At 39.6% G+C, this 23,119-nt stretch overlaps 1 protein-coding gene across 1 annotated transcript in view; it reads right to left on the bottom strand.

Annotated features, from left to right (window-relative positions):
* Positions 1–21,499, bottom strand: part of TYR (tyrosinase) — a 50,334-nt gene extending 28,835 nt beyond the window's left edge. The window contains exons 1-3 of the mRNA XM_009948068.2: positions 20,681–21,499; positions 10,743–10,959; positions 533–680 (exon numbers count right to left, since the gene is read on the bottom strand). Coding sequence (XP_009946370.1) covers positions 533–680; positions 10,743–10,959; positions 20,681–21,499 — 1,184 coding nt within the window. The remainder of the gene's footprint in view (positions 1–532; positions 681–10,742; positions 10,960–20,680) is intronic.
* Positions 21,500–23,119: the final 1,620 nt, after the last annotated feature.

The following is a 23,119-nucleotide window of genomic DNA, read 5'->3' as shown; positions in this document are numbered from 1 at the left end:
CTGTTTTCTTTCCTTTCATTCTGCACAGCTGTACTCTTCTCTTTCATCAAGAGACAGTCAAAATTTTGTTTGTCACACTGAAATACAGATTTTTTTCTTCTTTATTTATGAATAGCACACTTGTATTTTCCTTATGGAATAGAAATTAAACCAGCACTGACATTTAGAATGTAAAGGAATTGCTCCAACTGATTATAGTTGTGTTAAAATGAGTCACACACTTTTGGTCCAAACTTCCTGACATAAACATCCATATATATTAATCACTGTGACATCATTGAAGAACTATTTTTACCCTGGTAACAAAAGCTGAATGCATTTGTCAACTTTTCAAATTATGTTTAATCCAGTGAACATACAGATAGGTTAGGAAAGACACTTGCTTTCAAATAATAGCAGAGCTAAGTTGTACATGTCTGAAAATGCTGTGCGTGCAAAGGCATGTAAAATATTTGCAGTTTTGAAATGTAGGTGAAAAGCACACTGTAAAAACACAAAATAAATTAGGTTTACTAAGAAGAATTAAACTCACCTATCAACAAATGCATGGTGTAGTACAAAGATAGGATCATTTGCAGAGCCTTGTACTTGGGACATGGAGCCATTCATGTAGATGTGAAGTGCATTATGCAAACCGCTTTGAGATATGTTTGATATTGCAGTCCGTGGATCAGCAAAGCCTGTATATTCAAGAGGAAATCACATGCTGATATGACAATGCGTATAATTCTTTTTCCAGTAAGACTGAAGATCAAAGTACCTACTTTCACTTCATTTACGTTCAGCTTTTTAGACAAGGGCTTAGGAAAACATGTAAAGGAGTGCTAATATATTTCAAAGGCATAGCAAAGACGAAATTAGAATAAGCTAAATTAAAACTCCTGCCATGTAGCTAATGCAGCCTGTCAGCAAATGTACTGCTTAATTGCTTTATATTTTTAAATTTCTGTGTCCGTTGTGTCTGGCTGTTAAAAGGCAACGTAATACCTGCAGACATTTATGTATGTACGTTTATTCATGTGGAAAAAATTTATGCACTTTATTTTCATTTTTGATCTCTATACTTACAGGTTCCTAAGAAAAAACAGGCTATTGTATCTCATCATATGATCAGCCATTTAACATTGTTTTTCTCTGTAGAACATGTTATTTTATTGATAGGAGCCAAGACAATACAAGCTGTAATCTTTACAAAAGGATTTGGTAAATAATCAATAATATACAGTCAGACTTGCACAGTGAAGGTCTGTGGACTGCTGTTATTTTGGAGGGTGCTTAAAATATGGCCTTTGAGAAGAGGTCACAGAGACCAGACCCCAAATGGGAAATATCGGACGATGAGTGTCTCGTTTAATTTTTATTTTGGTAGCCTGTCCATACCTCAGCTCTGATGTTGGTAGCCCTTCTCAGCACCTTGACAGCCAAGCTTCCTCCCTACTTGTAAGGACTCCTAATAAAAGACAACTCCACCATCTGATCCTTCTCTAGGATTTTCCGGGAAAATAAAAGCAGAAACATACTTTCCCCTCTCAATTTATTTCTTAACCTGATGCTAGTTCTGCTATTTAACCCACAGTATAAAACCTCTCTGTTCTCTCTCTTTGACTTGGTTCTCACAGTTTCTGGAAGCTGTAGGATGAGGAAGAAGAGTGGAGACATATTAAAACATCTTTACAATTTAATAATCAAATAAAAAGGGCTGTGACAAATACGTTTGTTGTGCTGATCCTCAGTGTTTTCCCAATATTGTCGCAGTTTATCAGGTCTGCAAGATGGGGAAAAGATCTTAACTCTTGTTTCTGGGAAATGCCTTACGCATTTTGATCTTTTATTTACTTATTTGAACCAAGAACTAGCATTTGAATGAGGATCAGCAATATACTTTTGAAGTGAATCTCCCAACAGTCCTTTTGGTTCATGCTGTGACTCACATCACAGGGTAATTTCTGACTTTGCAAGCTGATTCCTTTTGGAGGAAAACTAAAATGTGCCAGCCATCAGTGGGTGTTCAGTTCACGGGACTGAACTAGAGCTACTATGAAAGAACTTCTTCCTTGTCAAAACCCTCATATATAACATGGAAGTCGGGTCTTCAGTACCAACTATTTTGTTTTTGGATTTGCTCCATTTTGATTCACAGGAAGTATTAATTGAGATGTGACTAGAGATGCCTTATGAGTACAGTCATACTCTGTGAACTTGGAAACCTGAGTTTTAGACCCCACTGGGACTCTGATCTTCTGTGTGAGATGATTTCATTTGTCACTCTGAATTCCCTCACTGGGCTTTGCCTTGTCTGTTAACTTCTTCAAACAAGGGAAAAGCATCTGGCCTAAAAACACTGGTAATTGTAATACAGATCAAAATTACAGCTTTCGCACCTAGGAACCAATATACCACAATAACAACCATCCACTCTTTCTGATTGCAATAGCATGACAAAGATTTTAAGAAATTCAAAGGAAATCAAAGTAGAAGACATAATCATGACAGTTCGAGGAGGTAGAGTTGGCTTATGATGAAAATTGTGAGACTTCAAGGTGGAGTGAGTCTGGATACAGGGGAGAAAGAGGAGCATATTAACACCTAAAGATAACTGCAGGTTATCAGATGCAAGTACATCAGACGTGGACCGGGATTATTGCTGAGCATGACACAAGTGGTATGGAATAAGGGGTGGACAGTGTAACGGGTCTGCCTGAGATGCAGCCCTCACCGTGCTGTGCAGTGGTAGCTGATAACACACCAGTGTTTTGACTGCTGCTGAGTCGGGCTCACACAGCACCAAGGCTGTTTCCCCAACATTTCCCCAGTAGGCGCGGGGTGGGTAAAAACTTGGGAGGGGCTCTAGCCAGGACAGCTGACCCAGACAGACCAAAGGGATATTCCATACCACATGACGTCCGCTCAGCAATATAAGCTGGGGAAAACAGGAAGATGGGGGGGACATTCATTTTGCGTTTGTTGTCCGGAGCAACTGCTATGCGTACCGGAGCCCTACTTCCCAGAAAGTGGCTGGACATTGCCTGCTGATGGGAAGTAGAGAATAAGATCTTTGGTTTTGCTTTTGCTTCCGCGCGCAGCTTTTGCTTCATTAAACTGTCTTTATCTGACCCACGTGCCTGTTGTTACATTCTCTCTCCCCTGTCCAGCTGAGTGGGGGTGAGAGTGATAGAGTGGCTTTGGTGGGCACCTGGCATCTGGCCAGGACCAAACCACCACAACGCTGCATGGTGACATAAACAGCAATGGGCAGAAGTTCTCAAAGGGAAAATCTTGCCCACAGAAATTTGCCTGATGGTGAATGCTATGTTACCAGAATAAAACATTGCCTATGAAGAATGATATGCATTGACAGTCTGGCCAGAACTCAAGAAACCAACGGCTATAATTTCATCCTTCTTTGCTGATGGCCAGAGCACATGATCATTGGGATCAGCTGATGTAGTAATACTAGGGAATTTCTGCAAATATTAACTGAAAATGATCTATCTGTATATCATTCTGAAGCAAGTCTTCCACTTACATTCAGCTGCATTATAAGTATGTTTAAGAAAAGATAAACTTTATGCAGAGTCTAGACAGAAGGCTAGATGTTTTATATCAGACTTGGAATACTTCTTGAAATTTCTTAATACGTTTGCAAACACTTGATCTAATAATTCATAAAAAAAAATATACAGAATACTACTTTTTGCTCTGGGCAACTTTTCATGAAACTTCTGCACATGAACAACTTATCTTAATAATTAAAAGCTCTGTAACTGGGACAGCTTTAGTAACCCCACCCTCCAGCTCCCAGTTAACTGGGGTGCATTCAGTCAGTGTCAAAGGTGACATCATGTTTAACCATGCACATGAGAAGTTCTAGTATGTGATTTCTTGTTATGAAAGCTCCATATAAATTGTAAATTAGCAGGAATAAAACCACAATGTGGTGTCACTTTTTAAAATTATTTTTATTATTTTTTTATTATTATTTTATTAGCCTGGGTCTTATTCTTTTCTCTCAGACTTTTTAAAAGACTTCAGCATAATCAGCTATTCACAAAATATTGTGAAATGAGGTAGAGCCAATTAAAAAAGAATGTGTGAAGACATAAGAATTTCAGAGTACAGGAAAATTTGCTGAGGTGGCTGCAGTAAATCATCTTCACAGCAAATGTGAGGCTACAGATCTACAAGCACAGTGAGCTGAAACAAGAGCTCCATGCCTCTAGATAGGGGAATTCCACTTCCTGCATTGCCCCATGCTGTGCCTTCCTCTCCTGTGCATTAACTGCACCTCATCAGTCCTTCTGTGAACCGATTTAACCCACTAGTCTGGCAGTAAACTATCTTGGAGCCTGGGATGTCCGGTGCTTCCCAGGCTCCTGAGGCACAGTATCTCATGTAAGGGTAAGATGAGAACTGGTGTTGGTACCAAAAAGGAGGGAGTGCAGGAACTGTCCCTGATGGCTGTGAGCTGTTAAATCATCTGGCTAGTATAGGAAGCTATAGCATTCAGACATCCTTTTAAATCCTTGTTTAATTACGGAGCATAAGAAATAGCCATTAGGGCATACAACACCGAAATTAATTGAAGTTTTACCAGTGATTTCAATAAGAGAAAAATCACATTTTTAAGATGTCATAAACCTGATTTTACTCCTCCTCATAACACTGTAAATCAGCAACTGTGATTCAGTGGATTTGAACTAGCTTCACTGGAGCCAGACCAAATTAAATCAGGTGGGGATTTAGCCCAAATTGTAGGAGGAACTAATGATATCACTCAAAATTAAGGCTGCCTGACAGTTTTTAGAATGATACATAGGTGGTTCTCATTGAACATGCTGTTGGGTCAGGTGTATGTCTTTTAATAGGGTATTTTAATAGAGTATTTAATTATGTTAACTGTGTATTTTAGAATCTAATAATGGAGAGCACAGAAGTCCATGTACAATCAGTCAAGTGCAAAGCTTTATATATTGAAAGCAGGTAGGGTTTTCCTCAGTTGCTCATTTGCCACTGACTGAAGAGCTGTAAGTATGCTTAACTCTGCAGAGCTTAGAGTATGCAGGGTTTGGAGAGGATTAGCAGTGTTCAGTGCTACAGGACTGGAGGAACCGTTTCAACAATCCCGTCTCCTCTGATTCTTAGTGGACTGCTTAACATCTGTGGCATGCCTAACATCACTGAGCTATTCATAACAGTTTTGCAGGTGTTTTTTTTAACTGCAAAACTGTTTTCCTTACAAAATAAATTTTGTCTGACTTTCTAGGCCAGCAGTTAGGACAGCCGGGACTTTAAAGGTCAAATTCTACTTTGTATGTTGCATGTTAAGGAGATTGAGTGCACCCTGAGGGGATCGAGTGAAGCCTCAGTATGTCTGCAGGTGACACAAAGTTGGGTGGGAGTGTTGATCTGCTCGAGGGTAGGAAGGCTCTGCAGAGGGATCTGGACAGGCTGGATTGATGGGCCAAGGCCAGTTGTATGAGGTTCAAGAAGTCCAAGTGCCAGGTCTTGCATCTGGGTCACAACAACCCCATGCAGCGCTACAGGCTTGGAGGTGAGTGTCTGGAAAGATGCCAGGTGGAAAAGGACCTGGGGGTGCTGGTGGACAGCCGGCTGAACGTGAGCCAGCAGTGTGCCCAGGTGGCCAAGAAGGCCAACAGCATCCTGGTCTGTATCAGAAACAGCACGGCCAGCAGGAGGAGGGAAGAGATTGTCCCCCTGCACTCAGCACTGGTGAGGCCTCATCTCTAATACTGTGTGCAGTTTTGGACCCCTCACTGCAAGAAAGACATTGAGGTGCTGGAGCGAGTCCAGAGAAGGGCAACGAAGCTGGTGAAGGGTCTGGAACACAAGTCTGATGAGGAGCAGCTGAGGGAACTGGGGTTTTTTAGCCTGGAGAAGAGGAGGCTGAGGGGAGACCTGATCACTCTCTGCAACTACCTGAAAGGAGGTTGTAGTGGGGTGGGCATTGGTCTCTTCTCCCACAGAACAAGTGATAGGAAAAGAAGAAATGCCTCAAGTTGTGCCAGGGGAGGTTTAGATTGGACATTAGGAAAAATTTCATAACCGAAAGTGTTGTCAGGAGTTGGAAGAGGCTGCCCAGGGAAGTGGTTGAGTCACCATCCTTGGAGATGTTTAAAAGACATGGAGGTGTGGTGCTTAGGGACATGGTTTAGTGGTGGACTTGGCACTGCTATGTTAACGGTTGGACTCGGTGATCTTAAGGGTCTTTTCCAACTTAAATGATTCTATGATTCTATGTCTGAGTCCAACTGGTCGATATACAGAGTCCCACTCTCCCTGGGGGTGCTTTTTTCTTTAATAAGGATTTGACATTTTAGCAAAGTTTGAGTCAGATAGACGCATCTACTTTAAAATAGGAAGGAAGATCTAGATGTAAGAACTTTAAGGCTGTATCCTTGCTGGTCTTTGGAGTTAGTGATGTTCTTCTGGCTTCTGTTGTGCAGTTTTTCTGCCATTGGCAAACTCACAGGAAATATTTCAGGGTTAAGTCTTACATATTTTCTCAAGCAATATTATTACTGTAATCTCTCTAGAGTGAGGTAGCTGCAAGTTCTGCAGAATTTGACCTAAGGGGCTGTAGTAAATGAAAGTTTTTGATTATCTAATTTAGACCATGTCACCATCTAGTTTTTTTCTTAAAACTACTCTTGTAGAGATTTGCTGTGGTTTGGGCTGATTAGTCTTTCTAGTTCTCTGATACTGACCCTCTGCAACTTGAAAGCACTTTCTCAATGTGCAGCATAAATTTACCCAGAGGCTGAGGTTAGAGCTGAGTGAGGAAAGTTGGCTGTAGGCTAAAACTTTTTTCATTAGAAGTTTTCTGTTGGCAAACTTCATTTTGAGAAACCATTTTTCATTAGCTACATGGATCATAGTGTAAATACTGAGATATTTTTTCCAGACGAAAATTTCTCATTTCAGAAAAAAAAGAAAATGTCCTATAAAAATGAAATTAGCTTTTGAAATGTTTGATGTTTTATTCCATTTTTTCATGACAGAACAGGAGTAACAATACATAATCGTGACAGACAGTGGCATGCTATGACATGACTTGACTTGATACCATGTGTCATGAGTTAATTCATGAATAGTGACAGTGATATAGAATTATAGAAGAAAATTTTTAAATGTTCTTTTGTTACTTTGTGCAAACTTAGAAGGCACCTGATTTTCATCTAAAGTTACCATGAATAAAATAATTTCAAATGTGGAATTTGCTCATAAAGAAAAAGAAATTCTAAGTTTTTCAGCCACCTCTTATTCTTAGGAGGTAGCATTTAAGGTGTCACACCAAAACTGAACTGCACAATGAAGAAACCCAGCTATTTTTTTTTGCAGTCAGCTAATCTGGTTCTGATCTCACCTGAAGCTTGTAAACTCGACTGCTTTTCTGTTCTTGTATCCATGAAGTGTCCAATGAAGACAACAGTGTTCTCCAGTTAGGGCCACAATTCAACAAATCCTATTTAAAAAAAATTGCTTCTGCTTCAGGGAACTGCTTTTAACCTGTTATTTTTCAGTTAAAGCAGAAACCTGCCTGTCCTGGAATGAGAGGGCAACCCAGGGGGGCGTTGTTTTACTGAACAGTATTGACCTTTGCTGTCTATGGCTGTTGTGGTCACTCTTCAGTGACATAATTTCTGTCTCTGTAGCAGCATTTTCTATTAGTCAAACACAGATTCAGCCTGCGTAGTTGGCATCTGCTCATAATGATGCTGATATGTACCACTTCGAATGGTAAAAAGGTGTAGTTCCAGTGCACGCAAGCACGGAAGAGCATAAAATTTTGCCCAGAAGGGTTTCTTCTATGTGATCAGTTCTTTGAAGTGATCACAGGTGTTTTCCATTACAGAATGAACACAGAAGTAAATCTCACATTGGTGTAAATCAAGAGCCACTCAGTTACAGTTGTTGACTTGGTTCTGGTCATCTTTGTAAATCTAGAGCAACTTCAGTAAAGTCAGTGGACTTACTTTGGATTTACTTTAGATCTAAAAGAGAATAATTGACCTTAGGTGTATTGGCACAAACTTCTGTAAACAAGTAAACAAGGATTGAAAAACTTTATGCTTAGAAAAAGAAGTAAATGTTAGGAACTACAGAGTGTTAGAAGGTTTGTAAGAATGCCATCATGTAGAAGCGGGCACTAGCACAATAAATGCAAGCTGACAATTTAAGCTTGGCATATGTACACAACAGAAAACTAAGCAGGCCATTTGTAAGAAAGGAGCTAACACAATATGGAGTTTTTTGGCAGTAAAACTTGTTTAAAAACTTTCCACCATCTTTTTCAACATTATCCATGTATTCTTGGCTTTGCATTGCAGTTCACTATTTTTTTACCTAAATAAGTTAGTTGACAGAAATATCTGTGGTCCTGAGCTACAAAGTTGAGTGTTAAAATAATTCAGGTTAAAAAATAAACTATCTTCAAAGAAAAAAAAATATAAAAAGCTGTCTCAGAATAACACTATGTCTGATGGAATAAGCTCCATCTCCATAGTAATATAGATAAATGCCTACTGAGCCACACCTGGCTTGCATTCAGACTCATCACCAAAAAAGCCCCTTACCATGGAATGCTGTGGACATAGTTTCACTTCAGTGATCTCTGGCTCTAATGAAATATTCTTATGGAAAGAAAGGTAACATCACTCTGTTGACCTTTACTCTCTTCCATAGCAGCTCTTGAGCACTGCAGATCTCCTTTAGCTAGACTATAAAATTTAAACAACAATATAGGGTCTGGTAATTGCACTGGGGATTGGACTATGAGCAAACATGGTCACCTTCTTAACAGGATTTCCCCAAGAATAGAAAGGATCTAATGTTAGGTTGTTTTGGTTTTTTGGGTTTATGTCTACAGAACTTCTAAGGAGGGGCTATTGATTGCCTTAGTCTTATCCTACAGAGTTTTTCCTCACTGTGCTACAGCTTCCCAGGCTCCCTCTACATGGATCCTAGGACTTGCAAAAGTCCACCTTCACTACCCGGAGAAAAGGAGCGGCTCAATCTCTTTTCTCCCCTTTTAGAATCATGTAGGAGGGATCCCACTGATGCTCTGAAAGGGCTATGGCACATGTCAGGGAGGGCACATCTGGATGGACTGACAAACAGGCTTCTGGTTGCAGGGGCAGAGCAGCACCACGTAGATGTTTCCTGATCGTCATGCAATTCTGCTGAACATCTGTATTGTTGCCTTTTTTTTCAAATAGCGACACTTATTTTCAATAACAAAATGTGTCCATTTGTGTCAAAGAGGTATATGATCTGTGACTCTCTTTAGTTGGCAGTTTAAACCTGACGGACAAAACTAGGTTTTTCACTTTTTCTGCAAGTACTGAATGAATTATTGTTATTTAGTGAGCAGTCATGATACTGAAATTTAGGCTTTGCGAGTGAGTGGTCCATTTTGACTCTGCTTCTCAGTAAACACACATGTGGCTCCGCATAACTTCCATAGACTGCCTTTGCTTTGGTCTACGATACTAGCAGCATAATGGCAGACTGTGGTTATCTCATGACTTGTTTGCTTCAATTCCCTTGTCTCTACTCCTATTTCACCCTTTGCATCTATCACACACTTTATGGAGAAAAATTGGAGCAAACCTCTACTCAATTATGTCACCTTTTTCTTTCCCACACTTCATGTTTCTGTTTTTAAAGGTAGAAAGCCCAGCTATGCCCAGAGCTGGAGTCAATTAATGTCTGGATTCTCTGTTGGCTTCTGCAGACAAATTCCACATTTTTTACTGTTTTTAAAGCACAAATTGGCTCACTTTTTTTTTTTTTTTCTTCCTAAGAAAGCTTTATGGCATTCCACACTGCATTAGGAGTAATACCGAACATATTAAAAGCTTTACTTTCTTATTCTCACACCAACTCCTATATTGCGTTGTTTTGGCCCTTGCACAATTCCTTGCAAGCAAAAATCTCTGGGACATCAAAAGTAGATCGTATTTGATTCAATTGGTACATTATACTGTAGAAATATTTATATATTTCTACATATTTATATATGATAAATATGTAATGTGCTATCTCTGTTTATTAGCAATTTAACAAGATTCAGAAGAGATTGTGTAGACAAATAATTAAGAATAACTATCCCTCTTAACAAAGAGCCCTTGTTTACTAGCAAATTAGGAACATTCAAAACAGGTTGGATTGTTAGATAATTAAGATAAATAACTAAATTATTTTGGATATTATACTAAGGATCATTTTTGAGCTATAACTTAATCCCCAGCCCTTAGAGTTTGGGGAGAAGTCTGCTATGGAATTCACAGTGGTAGGATGTAGGCACAACATGCCAACTGACAGCATCCTCTTTCACCTTTATTGTCCAGCCTGGCCTCTGGAAGACAGTGGGCTTGTCACGTACGTAGACATGGTTATGATCATGTGTAAGCAGATTATTAGATGATCTCCTTTTATGCAGTGCTAGATTTTTTTGCTGTGCCTGGTGCTGACTATAGCAGGAGAAAATATCTCCTGACAGATGGATTTAGGGTTTGACCTAGTCTACAGTTTCTGTTTTCTTATCAAATACCTTTAACATGGTTCTTTCTGTCTGTTGCTATTCCAGGAGAAAACATAGCTTTTCATTTCTTTTTCAATGGTGCTTCATAGAATCAGCTCAAAATGCTGATTAAAGACTCTAACCCCAGAGAGAATCAATTTACAAGTGGAAATGGCATTAATAGAATAAAACATGTTACCTTCCAAAGTGTTTCGGAAACTGTAATTGGCCGTTTTATCCATGGGTCCAGATTCATACTGAGTCAGTGATAGGCAAAATTCAACTTCTGCTGAGGTTGGGAGCCTTGGGGTCCTTGATTTGTCATTGTTCCCAGGATTTCGCAGTATAGGCCCCTCACCTGCGGCATTGCATAAAGCCTGTTGGCTGTTGTACTCTTCAGACCGAGTACAAATTACCTGTATAAAATATTTTCTGTTAGCAGAGTTGTAATTGTAAAAAATAAAAACAAGCAAAAGAGGTACTTCGATTTTTTGTTTAAAGGAGTAAAGAAAATGTGCAATGTAATAAGTTTGTTGTAAGAATATATATTAATTTTTCAATTTTCTGTGTATGATTTCAATATAAGCTGGGTTATTTCATAGAAGACACCCCTCTACTACAGTGTACATTTTGAAATAATCGGTCTGTATCTGAAACTACCCATTTGGACTAAGGCATCAATTCTCATTTATGCCCTTGAAAACTCACTGAAGCTAAATTCAGTGTTACCTACCAATGCAGCAGGACACAAATGGAATTAAATCTGCTGCTGCAGTTGCTAAATGGAAGCTTTTTGGCTTCAACAGACGACTGAACAAAGCCATAATCACAGATTTTTCTCCACACAGAGTAAGAGGGGGAGTTGTTGACTTGGAATATGAAAAAAAAAATCTTTTATTCTGAAAATATCTGTCTGTGCCTTGTCAAACTAAGTGGGCACTTAGATTCATTATGTCTTGATGATGCTATATATACAAAATGGAAAAAGATACTGCTCTGCTTCCCAGCAATGTTGTGGGGATGAACATATATCACCAATTGAGATACTGTAGTGATGGGTATTGGGGAAGGACCTTAAACAGAGAGATGTATATTAAATACTGTCAGATTCTAACATCATTTATATAAATGTTCTGGGTTCACAGGCCAAGTCCATTTACTGTGGCATAACAAGTCAGATATTTGTCAGATGATCGGTAGAAGCTGCCAGTCCAATTTGAGACTCTTGGAAGAGCAAGGTAGTTCGATGTAATGTCAAAAGATAGCCAGCTAATTTTGACTGAGTCAAACTCCTTCACATTTGCCATGGGATAAAAGTGCCCACACAGACTGTAAGTCTGCTGCACAATACCCTTTTAAGCTACAATAACTAATTTGTTACCTAAGGATATAGGTCTTCTGATGACCATGAATTTTTATAGTAGCTCTCACTGCATCCCCTGCTTGGCCAAAGAAGTGATCAGAATGTGAGGGAGTATTTTTTTTCATATAAATGTATGTACAATAAGCCTACAGTACAAGCACTAAGTCATATTTCTACTTCTTATTCAGGAACTTGCCTGACATGGAGTCAGAATGGAGGATGGAGAAAAATATAATGATACAATGACAAGGAGAAGACCATACTAAAGGGTTTGATGGGTGTGTATAGCGGTAAAGTTGATGGGTCTATGAAAATGAAACAGAGCAACAATGGCTCAAAACTCCCAGAAGTTGTTTTGTATCCTTTTCAGGTGAGGCTGAGCCTCTGAACCAAAATTACTGTCTAGTGTTTTGCCTTTTTTCTGAAAAATTCACCTAAACAAATAAAACTCCAAACCGCTAATGATCCCTTCAGAATATAGGGCTCTGTGGTTAGCAGGTAATGAGAGGCACCCCATCGAGGTAATAGTGGTTAATGAGAACTTTGTGTGGAGAAAGAACAGGTCTCATTATTGAGTGAGATATTGTAGGGGAGAAAACACATGACACTGAAACCTCCAGACTTCTTTCATCCTGGAGGTGTATTTCCATTTCATGGACCGAAACATTGAATGAGAACGTGAATGAAAGTAATCATATCTGCTGTGAATGGAATGGAAGAACATAGGATTCTCTGTTAGTGAAGGAAGTGAGTAGAAGAGTCGTTTCACCAGCACTAGCTGTGTACAAATTGCCAGATTGAAGCAACACTTCAGGACGACCTCTGCAGTCAATAGAGAGAGGCATCTCCTGCGTGTGATTCAGCTCTCCTAAGCCAGATGTCTGGTAGGTGAGATGTACTTATCTCTAGGGGTGCCTGACTCTCTCCATTGACTAAGTCAATGAAAGAAAATTTGTAAAAAGATCAATGCAGAAACTGTCTCCGGACTGCAGTTAGCAAGGGAAGCAAAATTAAGAATGTTCAACTTAATGCTCTGCTTCTGCATTAGGATGGGATGAATCACACCCTGGAGGCATGGATGTGCTTCTGAAGTGACTAAAGACAGAGCCAAAGGCAAGTTGCTTTGCTGCCTAACTAACTTTTGAATGAGTGTAAGGAGATGAGATGAATCCTTTTCTAAGTGATTTGACCACAAATTCACAGAAGATGTATGACAGAGATGGTGATATAACCTAGATTTCTTAAGAATCCGGAGTTCTTAAATGATAATTTTCCTATTAATATGAATCTCATTAATAAATTATTTTCATCTTTTTTGGGGAGGAGACAAGAAATCTTATCAGAGAAATTTATGCTTACAGACTGCTCTATCAGCTGAAACCTGCCCTATTTTGTTAAAACCAGGTAGTTGTCAAGCAGAGAGTTTCATGTGCACATACACCCCCAGAAGCTCACCAAGTGGGTCAGGATTGTGCCTCTAAGAAGTCTCTTTCAGTAATCCCCACTAAAAAAGGGAGAGGTAGCTACAGGGAGATGCCTATGGTTGTAAACACAAAGCGTAGCTACAGTGATGTTTTTATGATTGTTTTATGTTACTGAGAGAGTTTATTCCCATTAGAAGGAAAATAGAGGGATGACTCAGGCTGAGGGAGATGCTCTAGTAACGTCTTTGTTTATAAACAATGAACAGACCTATGTCTCTAGAAGTGTGCTAGTGAAGAAGGCAAGTGTGTCTTGGCTGGTGGAGCTCAACCCCAGTGGAGTACTTGGATCAGAAACTACATGTACGTGGATTTTCTGTTTAGCTCTGTTTTCTACAGACCTTATGTAGTTCCATATCTTCTTCTGACTTCTCTGCCCCACCATCTCCTATCTTTTCATCCTCTCCCCACAGCCCTGGGAATACATCCCTGTTTGCCCTGAAGAGGAATCACATGCTGCCTTCAAGACTGGCTTTTCAGATATTCAGACAGGGGATCTTCAAGCATGAGCTCGAATACATCTAAACAAAGGAACATTTCCCCTTTGTTCTGTTTATCCATTTCAGTGGGGTTTAATGCAACTGTTCATGTTATGAGGCTTATAACTTTAGTTAAAGTGCTAAATTTTTTTTCTCTGTTTATATCTAAGTGTGCTGTCTGAATAACTGAATTAATCCTAAACAGAAGCTAGATGCTATAAGTCATCTGGTAACTTGTGATCAAGAAATACCAACATAAGTGGCAGGAATAAAAATCCTTATTTGTGACATTCTGCTACTTGTTCTGAACTAAAAATTAAAGTCTGGCCATGAAAACAGCCAGGATGCTTTTCCAGAAAGGTGTAACTTAGGTAATATAAATTATGGGTCTATCCTGAAACTATAATTTGCTGGTTTATCAGTCCTGTGATGTGTAAGTGCTAACAGAACATAGGTCAGTTAAATGGTTCTTTCTGGATGTAATCTGCATAAACCACATGCAAAATGGGTCACATCGTTGCCATCTTTTCATTCAGCAGGACGACTTTCTGCTAGAAACACGCCGTTTTAACACATGATTTTTTGTTCCTTTTCAGAACAGTCCTGAGAAAATTTGTCAGTTCACCCTGGACAAAGCTTCATATTCAAACTGCACCAAGTGCCTGCTCTCCTGCATGCGTAAATTCGCCGGCTCCAGTGGAACTGTTAGGAAGATACTCTGAGGAAAAGCTTATGTAAGTAGTTAGCAGAGCAGACGCCAGTAGATGGCAGTCCAGAATCTGCAGCATCGCTACCGGGCCTTGTAGCACCCAGCAAAAAAAATCCCTCCGTGCACTGCAGCTGAGATCTTTAGCTGATCTCCTTGCATCGTTCCCTAGAAAACAGACTGTAAATGTGTGGAAGCGTTGCTGCTGTCTCACACCTTTTGCAAATGGGAAACCCTTTTGTCCTGTAGTTTGCAACTGCTTGTGCAGACCAGCCCCTGTGCCTAAATAAACTGAATTGCATTACAGGAGCTTCAGTAGTGTTCTATCCTTCGTCTGCTATTTTTAAACTGAAAGCTTTCGAGGGGTTGGTGACCAATTCTTTGTGGCTGCTTTTTGGACTTATTAGATCTGTGCTCACAGGGACATGCAGTACATGTAATATATACCTGAACACCCAGAAAAAGGTGATGAACACTTTTCTATGGTATTGAAATAGCTGTTCGCTTACAAAGTGATCTGAAGTTCCTTAATTTGCTGGGGAAGTACAGCTACTGAAAGGGTTAATCTGCACCTCTGCTTCCTTTAGAGCTGGTCTCTTGCTCTGCTTCTCTTCCGAGCCCACCAAGCCGGAGGCTGCCCCCATGTAAAAACTGTATCAGCATGTTTTCATCGTGTTATGCTCCTGGTTAATATAGCTTAAAAAGAACCACTTCAGACCACAGCCAGAGCAACCACATGACTTGCTTATCTGTGGCACTCATCCCAGCTTTCCCAAGGGTGTGACATTGGCATTTCGTGACACATACCCGTGTCTCCGTTTGTGCTATATGAAACCTAGACTCCTGAACTGGTGTCTTGGGTCTCTTTATGTGGCCGAAAGAGATTTAGCAGTGATTCATTGCCTTTCACTGTCTTTCTCCACTTATTCTCACATCCTTGCTTGGGAATATCATTAATCACACTGGATTTAAAACATTTGTCAATTGTAAAGAGGTTTAATTTTTACTTTTTTGGCTGCATTAGAGCCTGGCATAATCTAATCCTAATTAAGTGGCATCTAGAAGCCATTTGCTCTCAAAACTGGGAAAATGCAAGGAAATCTCCAAATAACCTGCAGCAGAACAAACTGTGCTTTCGGAGCTTGTTTTCATAGGCAGAACTTTAAAAGGTGCTGTATCTATAGTGGACCAAAAAGTTTTTAAGAGACTGTGTATATTTATATCTGGTTCTTCATGTACTATTAAATATTAGCAGGAATGGAAAGGTAAAACTGACAGAGGACAGAATGTAAAGAAGAAAATCTGGAAAGCAAAGCTTCAAATAAATCTTAAGAAATATATTTGTGCAAGGATAAGTTCATTAATTATCTTTCTGACCCTTACGATGTATGCATTAACTGGACGAGTTGTGAAACTCAAGCTAAAAGGAGATGAGACAAACATGAAGTGACAGCACTGAAACAAACCCAGGGCCTTCAAGGTGTTCTCTCAGCCGTCAGTAAAAGCTTCTGAGTTTCATCTGTTTGCTCAGAGGCAGCCCAGAACTTTAGGGTAGCTTACACTCCATTCAGCACCTCAAAATAGTGCTGGGATAGAGTAGGAAACTCTGTTACCAATTACCGCTGAAATATTCTTTAACACTTTCTGGTTTGGCAGACTGTCAAATTCACAGAGACACATTTCTCTACAGCTAGGCTAATTTTTCTGGTGATTAACAAACCCCTGTTTTTATTAAATTCCTTAGCTATTTATTTATACACCTTTGAATGTGTTTATTTTTCACACTACATGACTCCTGAGCAAGCATGGCTGTATGCTAGAGAACAGCCAAGCAACCGCAGGCCAAACTCTGCTGTCACCCACTCATGATCCTGTGGAAGAAGGGGAATTACTTTGGCATTACAGTGACATAAGGAGGCTGAGGATACCCAAGTGGCTGTTCCTGCTGTGCACAGATCCTGATTCCCTCAGGCTGTAGTACTGAGGTGTGGCATGTGGAGATTTATCTCTTTGTAACAGAAAATATTTCACATTTATAAACCATGTAAGCATATAATTATGAGACCGATCTTGATAAACTCTTCCTTTTTACTTACTTACTCCATTTGGGCTGTTGTTTTTTAATTTACCAGCCTGTAGCTGGCACTAAAACCTATTAAATTGTAATAAAAAATAAAGTTATTGTGTTCATGAGATACTTGGCTGTCCACAAGCAGATGGGTGTAATACTTTGACTGATTTAAGAATCAAGAAGTGTTGGCTTCTGGTATTTGTATTTTTGAAAATTTCCTGCAGTTTTTAAAGGTGGTCATAAAATAATGCTTCAAATTGCCCCCTCAAACTATTCAGCTAGCAATACATCTCCCTGATAAACTGTGCTTAGAATTAAATAACTGTGCCTGAATAGCTGAATTTTGTCTTTCTTATGAAGTCATATTTTCAGGTAATGATCTAAAGTACTATCCTTACTCGTTCAGGAGCATTATATCCATTTTCTAGTTGTGTAACTTGTTTCCTTTGTGTAGTAGCTTTGCATTTGTGTAAGCGGTTCTGCAAGGTGATACAGACTGAAGTGCTAAGGGAAATTCTTGGTGCTTGCAACAAAGAATTGGCTGCAGGCTTACACCAGCACATCTGAGAGCAGACAGCTCTCCACGTTACACAATTACTTCTCTTAGTCACTCTTCTTCTTTTAGGAAAGACAAAATACAGGAGGCTAAAGTTGGTAGTGTAGCCTGCTAGCCACAATAGCAAACCTAAAACAACACTTACATTCTCCTGCTTGGTTTTCTTCATTGTCTGTCTAGCACACTGTGGGGATCCCCAAAGAATGCTAACTACCAGCAGAATGTTTCTGCTTTTATTTGCAGAAGGCTTTTTATGCATTTGTTAACTCCACTGACTTCAGTTATTTCTCCAAATTAGTTCTGGTGCAGAAGAGAGCAAAGTTTCACCTACTACTATTTAAGTGAGGCATAAAAATTATTTTTTTTTTTTTTAGCAAATCCATTGTCTTGAATAATTATAGAAATGGGCACTAAACCAGAAAATGCTCAAAATGTTGTGGAAATCTCCGTTCACCATACAGCTTTCTGTTAAGTCGACATGGAATTGCAAAATTTGGTAAAACATTAGTAGGTGTCATGCAGTCCTCTTTCTGAATGCAACACTCGAATCATCACAAACAAGTCACTGAAAACATGAGAAAATCATTCCCACCTACCCTAAACAAGAGCCAAGCAAACAAATAAAAACACTAAAGATTCCTGACAGTCTTGGTGGTAAAAACAGAAGCAAGAATCAGAAGTGTCGCTTAGATAATAAACATGAGAAAAATGTATGCAGATAATTCACTCAGCTAAGTCGTAACGGCAATATGTTCAAGAAAAAGTAAGGCAAAAGCAAGAATTTCAGCATGTATTCATGGGTATCCATGTTGCCATGGCAACTTCTCAATGGAATAAAGTATTTTCTCCTTTCTTTAGGGATTAAAAATAAGAGAGATGCTGGTCTGCAAATAGGCACTTTTTTTTTTTTTTTTTTTTTTTTTTTTAGTAAATCTATAACTATTTCCTAACCTAACAGGCATTGTTTTGTTATGCTTTGGAAAGAGACTTAAAATTCTAAAAAGGACACTATATTATAGATGTGTTATCCAAAAGGTTTCTCTTGCCCTGTTTTTATTTTGAATACTTATTAAAAGCTAAATTCCTTCACGTTTCTGGATCGTCCTCTTTTTTCCTCTTACTCTTTAGCTACAGCGTTTGGACAATCGGCGTATTCTGCAGCAGATCTGTGGCTGTTTTCCGGTTCAAGCTAAGGCTGATTTTGTTCCCTTTTGATTTTTAGGAGTGAGATTCTGATCTCGTTTTTTGTGCTACTTAAGGAACTGTATTGACTCTTATTCCATCGTAAGCAATTGTTTGAAAGAAATATTAGTTTGTGGTGTATCTTCACCGCAAACTCACTGACTGAAAATGCAGATCCGTTCAATCTCTTATTCTATCTCCAGATAAGACAGAAGAGATATACATAGGCAGAAAATGTTAAAGGGGAATAATACCCTTTGAAGTTAAAGTCATTGTAGTCCTATTTTGGATATTTTGACAAAAGTGTAACATTACCAGAAGTGGCTAAAAAATATAGGTGTTAAGCACCTATTTTCAGAAATGACTTGGAAACCTTCAGCAAAGGACTTAGGGGCTCTTACATACATACACTGACACTGAATATGTTTTAAAGATAGCACAATTTTTATTGCACCTATATATCTGTTAAAGCAACTTGTTTCATAAAAAAAGTGTTTTTATTTTCAGAATATATTTGTGGGAACTGACCTTAAATGAGAAGTTCTAAACCTGACTATTTCTTAGATACTACTCATAAAGTTTCTGGGTGTTTATTACCGGGATGGAAAAATTCTAAGAATCTGAATTTAGTATCTTTGAAAAGGTGAGCTAAACATAACTATCTGACCCCTCCAGGTCTTTAGAAAATTCTGCTAGCAACTTGCTGATTCCTTTATACTACCTGCCTCCTACTACCTTGGGTATGTCATCCAATATATTGTGTTGATAGCTCCACTTGACACATGTAACCGGTGCAATTCTAGTTTCATTTAGTCCACTTTAACACTTGAACCATTTTCACTTATCTCTGGCAATGCAATCTAATTAAGTTAGTAGAGTTCATTCAGACTCACACTGTTAGAAATGAGCAGAATCTTAGAAAGTGGGATGAAAATACATGCTTGTAGCTATATCTATTTTATGGCAGTGCCTACAACAGTGAATTCAATGTGGCCAGGAAATTTCCTGGGCACTGAGGCCAAATGACATGAAATAATCCATGTTTATGCCAGTAAAATAATCTTAGCCTCCCAAACAGTCCCTGATTAAGTACCTTTTTGGGGGAGAACTAGTCAATACATACAAAACGTATGCCAGAGAATGCCCTAAAACAGATCTGTTACAGTATGTGAGAATGTTTGACTTTATAGATTTATATACACAGCCTGTATTGTTCAGAGGACACAAATAAAGACTAAATACAATATAACTAGCCCAGTTAGCTGCTGTTTTGTAATGCCAGAATATCAGAGAGCTGTTGGAGCTTGTAACTCTTTCACTTTCCATTAAATCACAAAAACTGCCCAACCTTCATCTGGGCTGTTGCTACAGAAATAAATAGAACAAAGATAGATTTACACCAACATAATCATAGACTTCAGCGCCAGAAGGGACTGTTGCTATTGTCATGATGGAGTGTGTCTATGGAAGCCAATAGACCTTTGTCACTGTATTTCAGGCAGAGTGGCAGTAATGAGCAAGAGACAAAAATATGTCTAGAAGCTCTCAGTGTTAGAATAGCACAATATAGTTCAGCTATATGAGAACATATCACCTATGTAAATATGTAAATTTACCTTAGTTTGATTTGCAGTGCTTTTAAGTGGCAGGAATAGCTATTGAGTTTATTTCTTAGTTCTTTCGAGCAACAGAGATTACTTCTTATATATCTTTTGAACTACTGATGTGAATTACAGAGCTGATTCTTCTGCACTCTAAAGATTTTTTTTTTTTTTTAAATTTGAATGCAGACAAGCTTAATCAAATAAGTTTTTAACTCTTGGGTGGCAGAAGGCACTGGGAGAGGGGTAGACTCTCTGAAAACTGTTTGCTTCTATTTCCACCATTCAGTCACCAACTGTCTTGCAGTAGTTGTGTGCTAGCAATTTGTGTGTGTAAACCCTACTTTTTATCACCTGACTGCTTCAGCAGACCCAAGCCTGTTTAGCCTGCTAAATGCCATGTCTGGACATAAAGGCATCACCTCCTCCTTCCACCTTAACTTTAATTTCTTAATTAAGCAGCCTAAATCCTACAGTCAGAGAGAGAAGAGACAAATGAACAGCTCTAAATGAAGATTAGGTCCACATAAAATCTGATTTGTACTCTGGTGGCACTTACTTTCTCTCCAGGAACATCTAAGGGAATACAGCATGGCTAAGCTGCCAGCTTGTGCACCTCACTTAAGCGCCTGAAGTCAGGTGGGGTAATTCTGGCACAATCAGCCTTTCCCTTCCCCTTCCCCTTGGACTGTTCTTACCTGCCACGAGTAGAAAAACGATGCTGGGCTGAGTAAATTAGGGTTGGTGGGATGTCTGCCACCCATGTATTCATCAGTGCAGATCACACAGTCCTCTGCATCTCGCCAGTCCCAGTAGGGGATGGTGAAGTTCTCGTCACCTGTTATCTTCTGGATCGCACGTTCCCACATCAGCAGAAAAACCCGGTGCCAAGGCAGAAAACCAGGGGCTTCATGAGCAAAATCAATGTCCCGCCACACATTGGACCCACCTAAGAGTGTATCTCGAGAGGCATAATAATGCATCCATACAAAGAGGTCATATACGTTGATGTTTCTGAACATAGGTTTGGAGCCATTGTTCATCTGAGTATACGTTCCAGTAGCAATAACAAAGTCCTGGCTACGGGTGTTCTTTGCCAAGTTAAGATAGGCAAGAAACTTGTCCTTCTCACTGGTGGTGAGCTGGAAGATGTTTCTTCTTGTTCTTATTTGCCTTTCAGTGCAGTTGAATCCTGAGAAACCAAACTTGCATTCCCCACAGCTGAACCCCATGAAGTTGCCTTCACATTTACATGTCCTGTTGTAAAATACAGAGGGCCAGTCCTCTCTGTCATCCACTCCTGAGAAAGGGAACTGTGGTCCCAGCGGAGCCCGAGAGAGAAGGATGTTCTGGCAGGACCCTCTGCTGGAAAGCTCCCCACAAGGGGACCCGTCTCCATCCCAGGGGGGACAGCACTCCTTCCTCAGCAAGCTCTGTGTGTTTGCACAGGCTCTGGGGAACTGCCCAGAGGACGGCTGAAGGATGACTAGCAGAAAACCCATGGCAAACAGCAACATCCTCACAGAGCAGCAGGAGAGCACTGGTGTTACGCTTCAGTGCATGGAGTGCTCTGTCTGACCCCTTCAAAGTCCTGGGTGTGAAAGAAATTCCTTGCCTCTGCCAGGAATGCTTCACTGCTGACTTCCGCTACAGTGCACCCCCCAGTGTCCTTCCCCATTCCTACCCTGGGTGCATTTACACAAAAGATACACTGCAGGGTTAAACTGATCATCACATGTTCTGGGTGGAAGCCAAGTGACTTTTTTCCCCACCCCTGACCTGTTTCAAAATACAGACATTTATTATAAACTTTCATCTTCTGCCTACCACATGATTGCTTTCCTCTGGCAATTGGAGAGGAAGTCAAATTAAAATTTGGACACAGAAACAATTGTTGGCTCTTCAAGTTCGTTGTTTGATTATATGCTTTAGAGTAAACCATTGTTTTAAAAAAGACCCAGAAGAATCTGATCAGTTACATGAGCACAGTGAACCTAAAAATGAGAAAATAAACAATTTTGGGGTAAGATATCTGTTTTTTTAAGAGGAAGCAAATATAAAATGTGGTCAGATTGAGTGTGAACATAGGGCAGAACAAGAACGAATGGTTTGGCTTGGCATTTTTTATATTTCAATGTAAGCTGCTTTTGCTGGGCTAGCACAGAGCAAAGTAACTTCACAAGGGAAGCGATAAGCTTTTCCTTTTCAGAAAAAAAAAAATTTGTTCCCCTAGAATCTATATAACACTTTGACAGTCAATGACACACCGCAATCTGCACCCAAATCTTCTCCACAGTTTTGTGGGGAATACAGGCAATCTGCCAATAGATTTGCAGAAAGCTCTTTAAGCAGCTGTCTCTGGACCTGGGGAAACGAAGTTTGACTCTTATTTTTCTTCCATCAGGCACATGCTTTTTACTCAATAAGTTACTGGGAGCCTCCAGACCACCCATCTCTTTATTCTTATAAATTCTCCTGATCAGAGCTAACAGAGCTGCATGGGTGGCATTAGAAGTTATACACACTTTGAAGTTGCCCCTTGAAGCAAAGTGACAGCAGTTGTTTTACTGCTGGGCAAGTTGCACCTGAAATACTCAAGGTTTTCTTCAGCTACCACTGTTATTAGTAAAAGTGGTTTTGTGGGTTTTATTTTTTTACTAAAAACATGGTGAAGTATTTCCTTATGCTTAGGGAGAATCTCGGCAGGGCAGGAACAACATATAGGCAAATGAAGTGAGAACTTTGCTGGGAAACGATGCCTTTTGCTGGGATCAGCAGGTCATCACATGACTGCACAGAGGAGCACGAGGTGCTTTAATCCTGTTGGCTTCTACGCCTCAGGTATTCCAGATTATCCCTGAGTCCCAGTGCCAGGGAGCCTGTGGCGGGGGAGCCTCGAGAAAGAAGGGCAAAGGAAAAGCAGTTGCTTTTTCAAAAAAATATTTTTAACCGCAGGCTGATATTTACTATTGTTTGACTGATTCCCCTAGTTTCCATGTTCGGCTTGTAAAATAAATTTCATCATAGAAATGTTACTCATTTGATTTATTTTATTTTCTCTGTGCCTGGCTGTTTGGGAAACCTTTGTAATTTATTTCGTTTACTGTTCCTCTCGTGGAGGTTAGTGCAAAACTACT

Source organism: Leptosomus discolor, chromosome 1 (genome assembly GCF_034619465.1).
Source record: "Leptosomus discolor isolate bLepDis1 chromosome 1, bLepDis1.hap2, whole genome shotgun sequence".
NCBI classification, from domain to species: Eukaryota; Metazoa; Chordata; class Aves; order Leptosomiformes; family Leptosomidae; genus Leptosomus; species Leptosomus discolor.
Note: the sequence above shows the minus strand (reverse complement) of the source record. Positions and strands in the feature narration are given on the sequence as shown.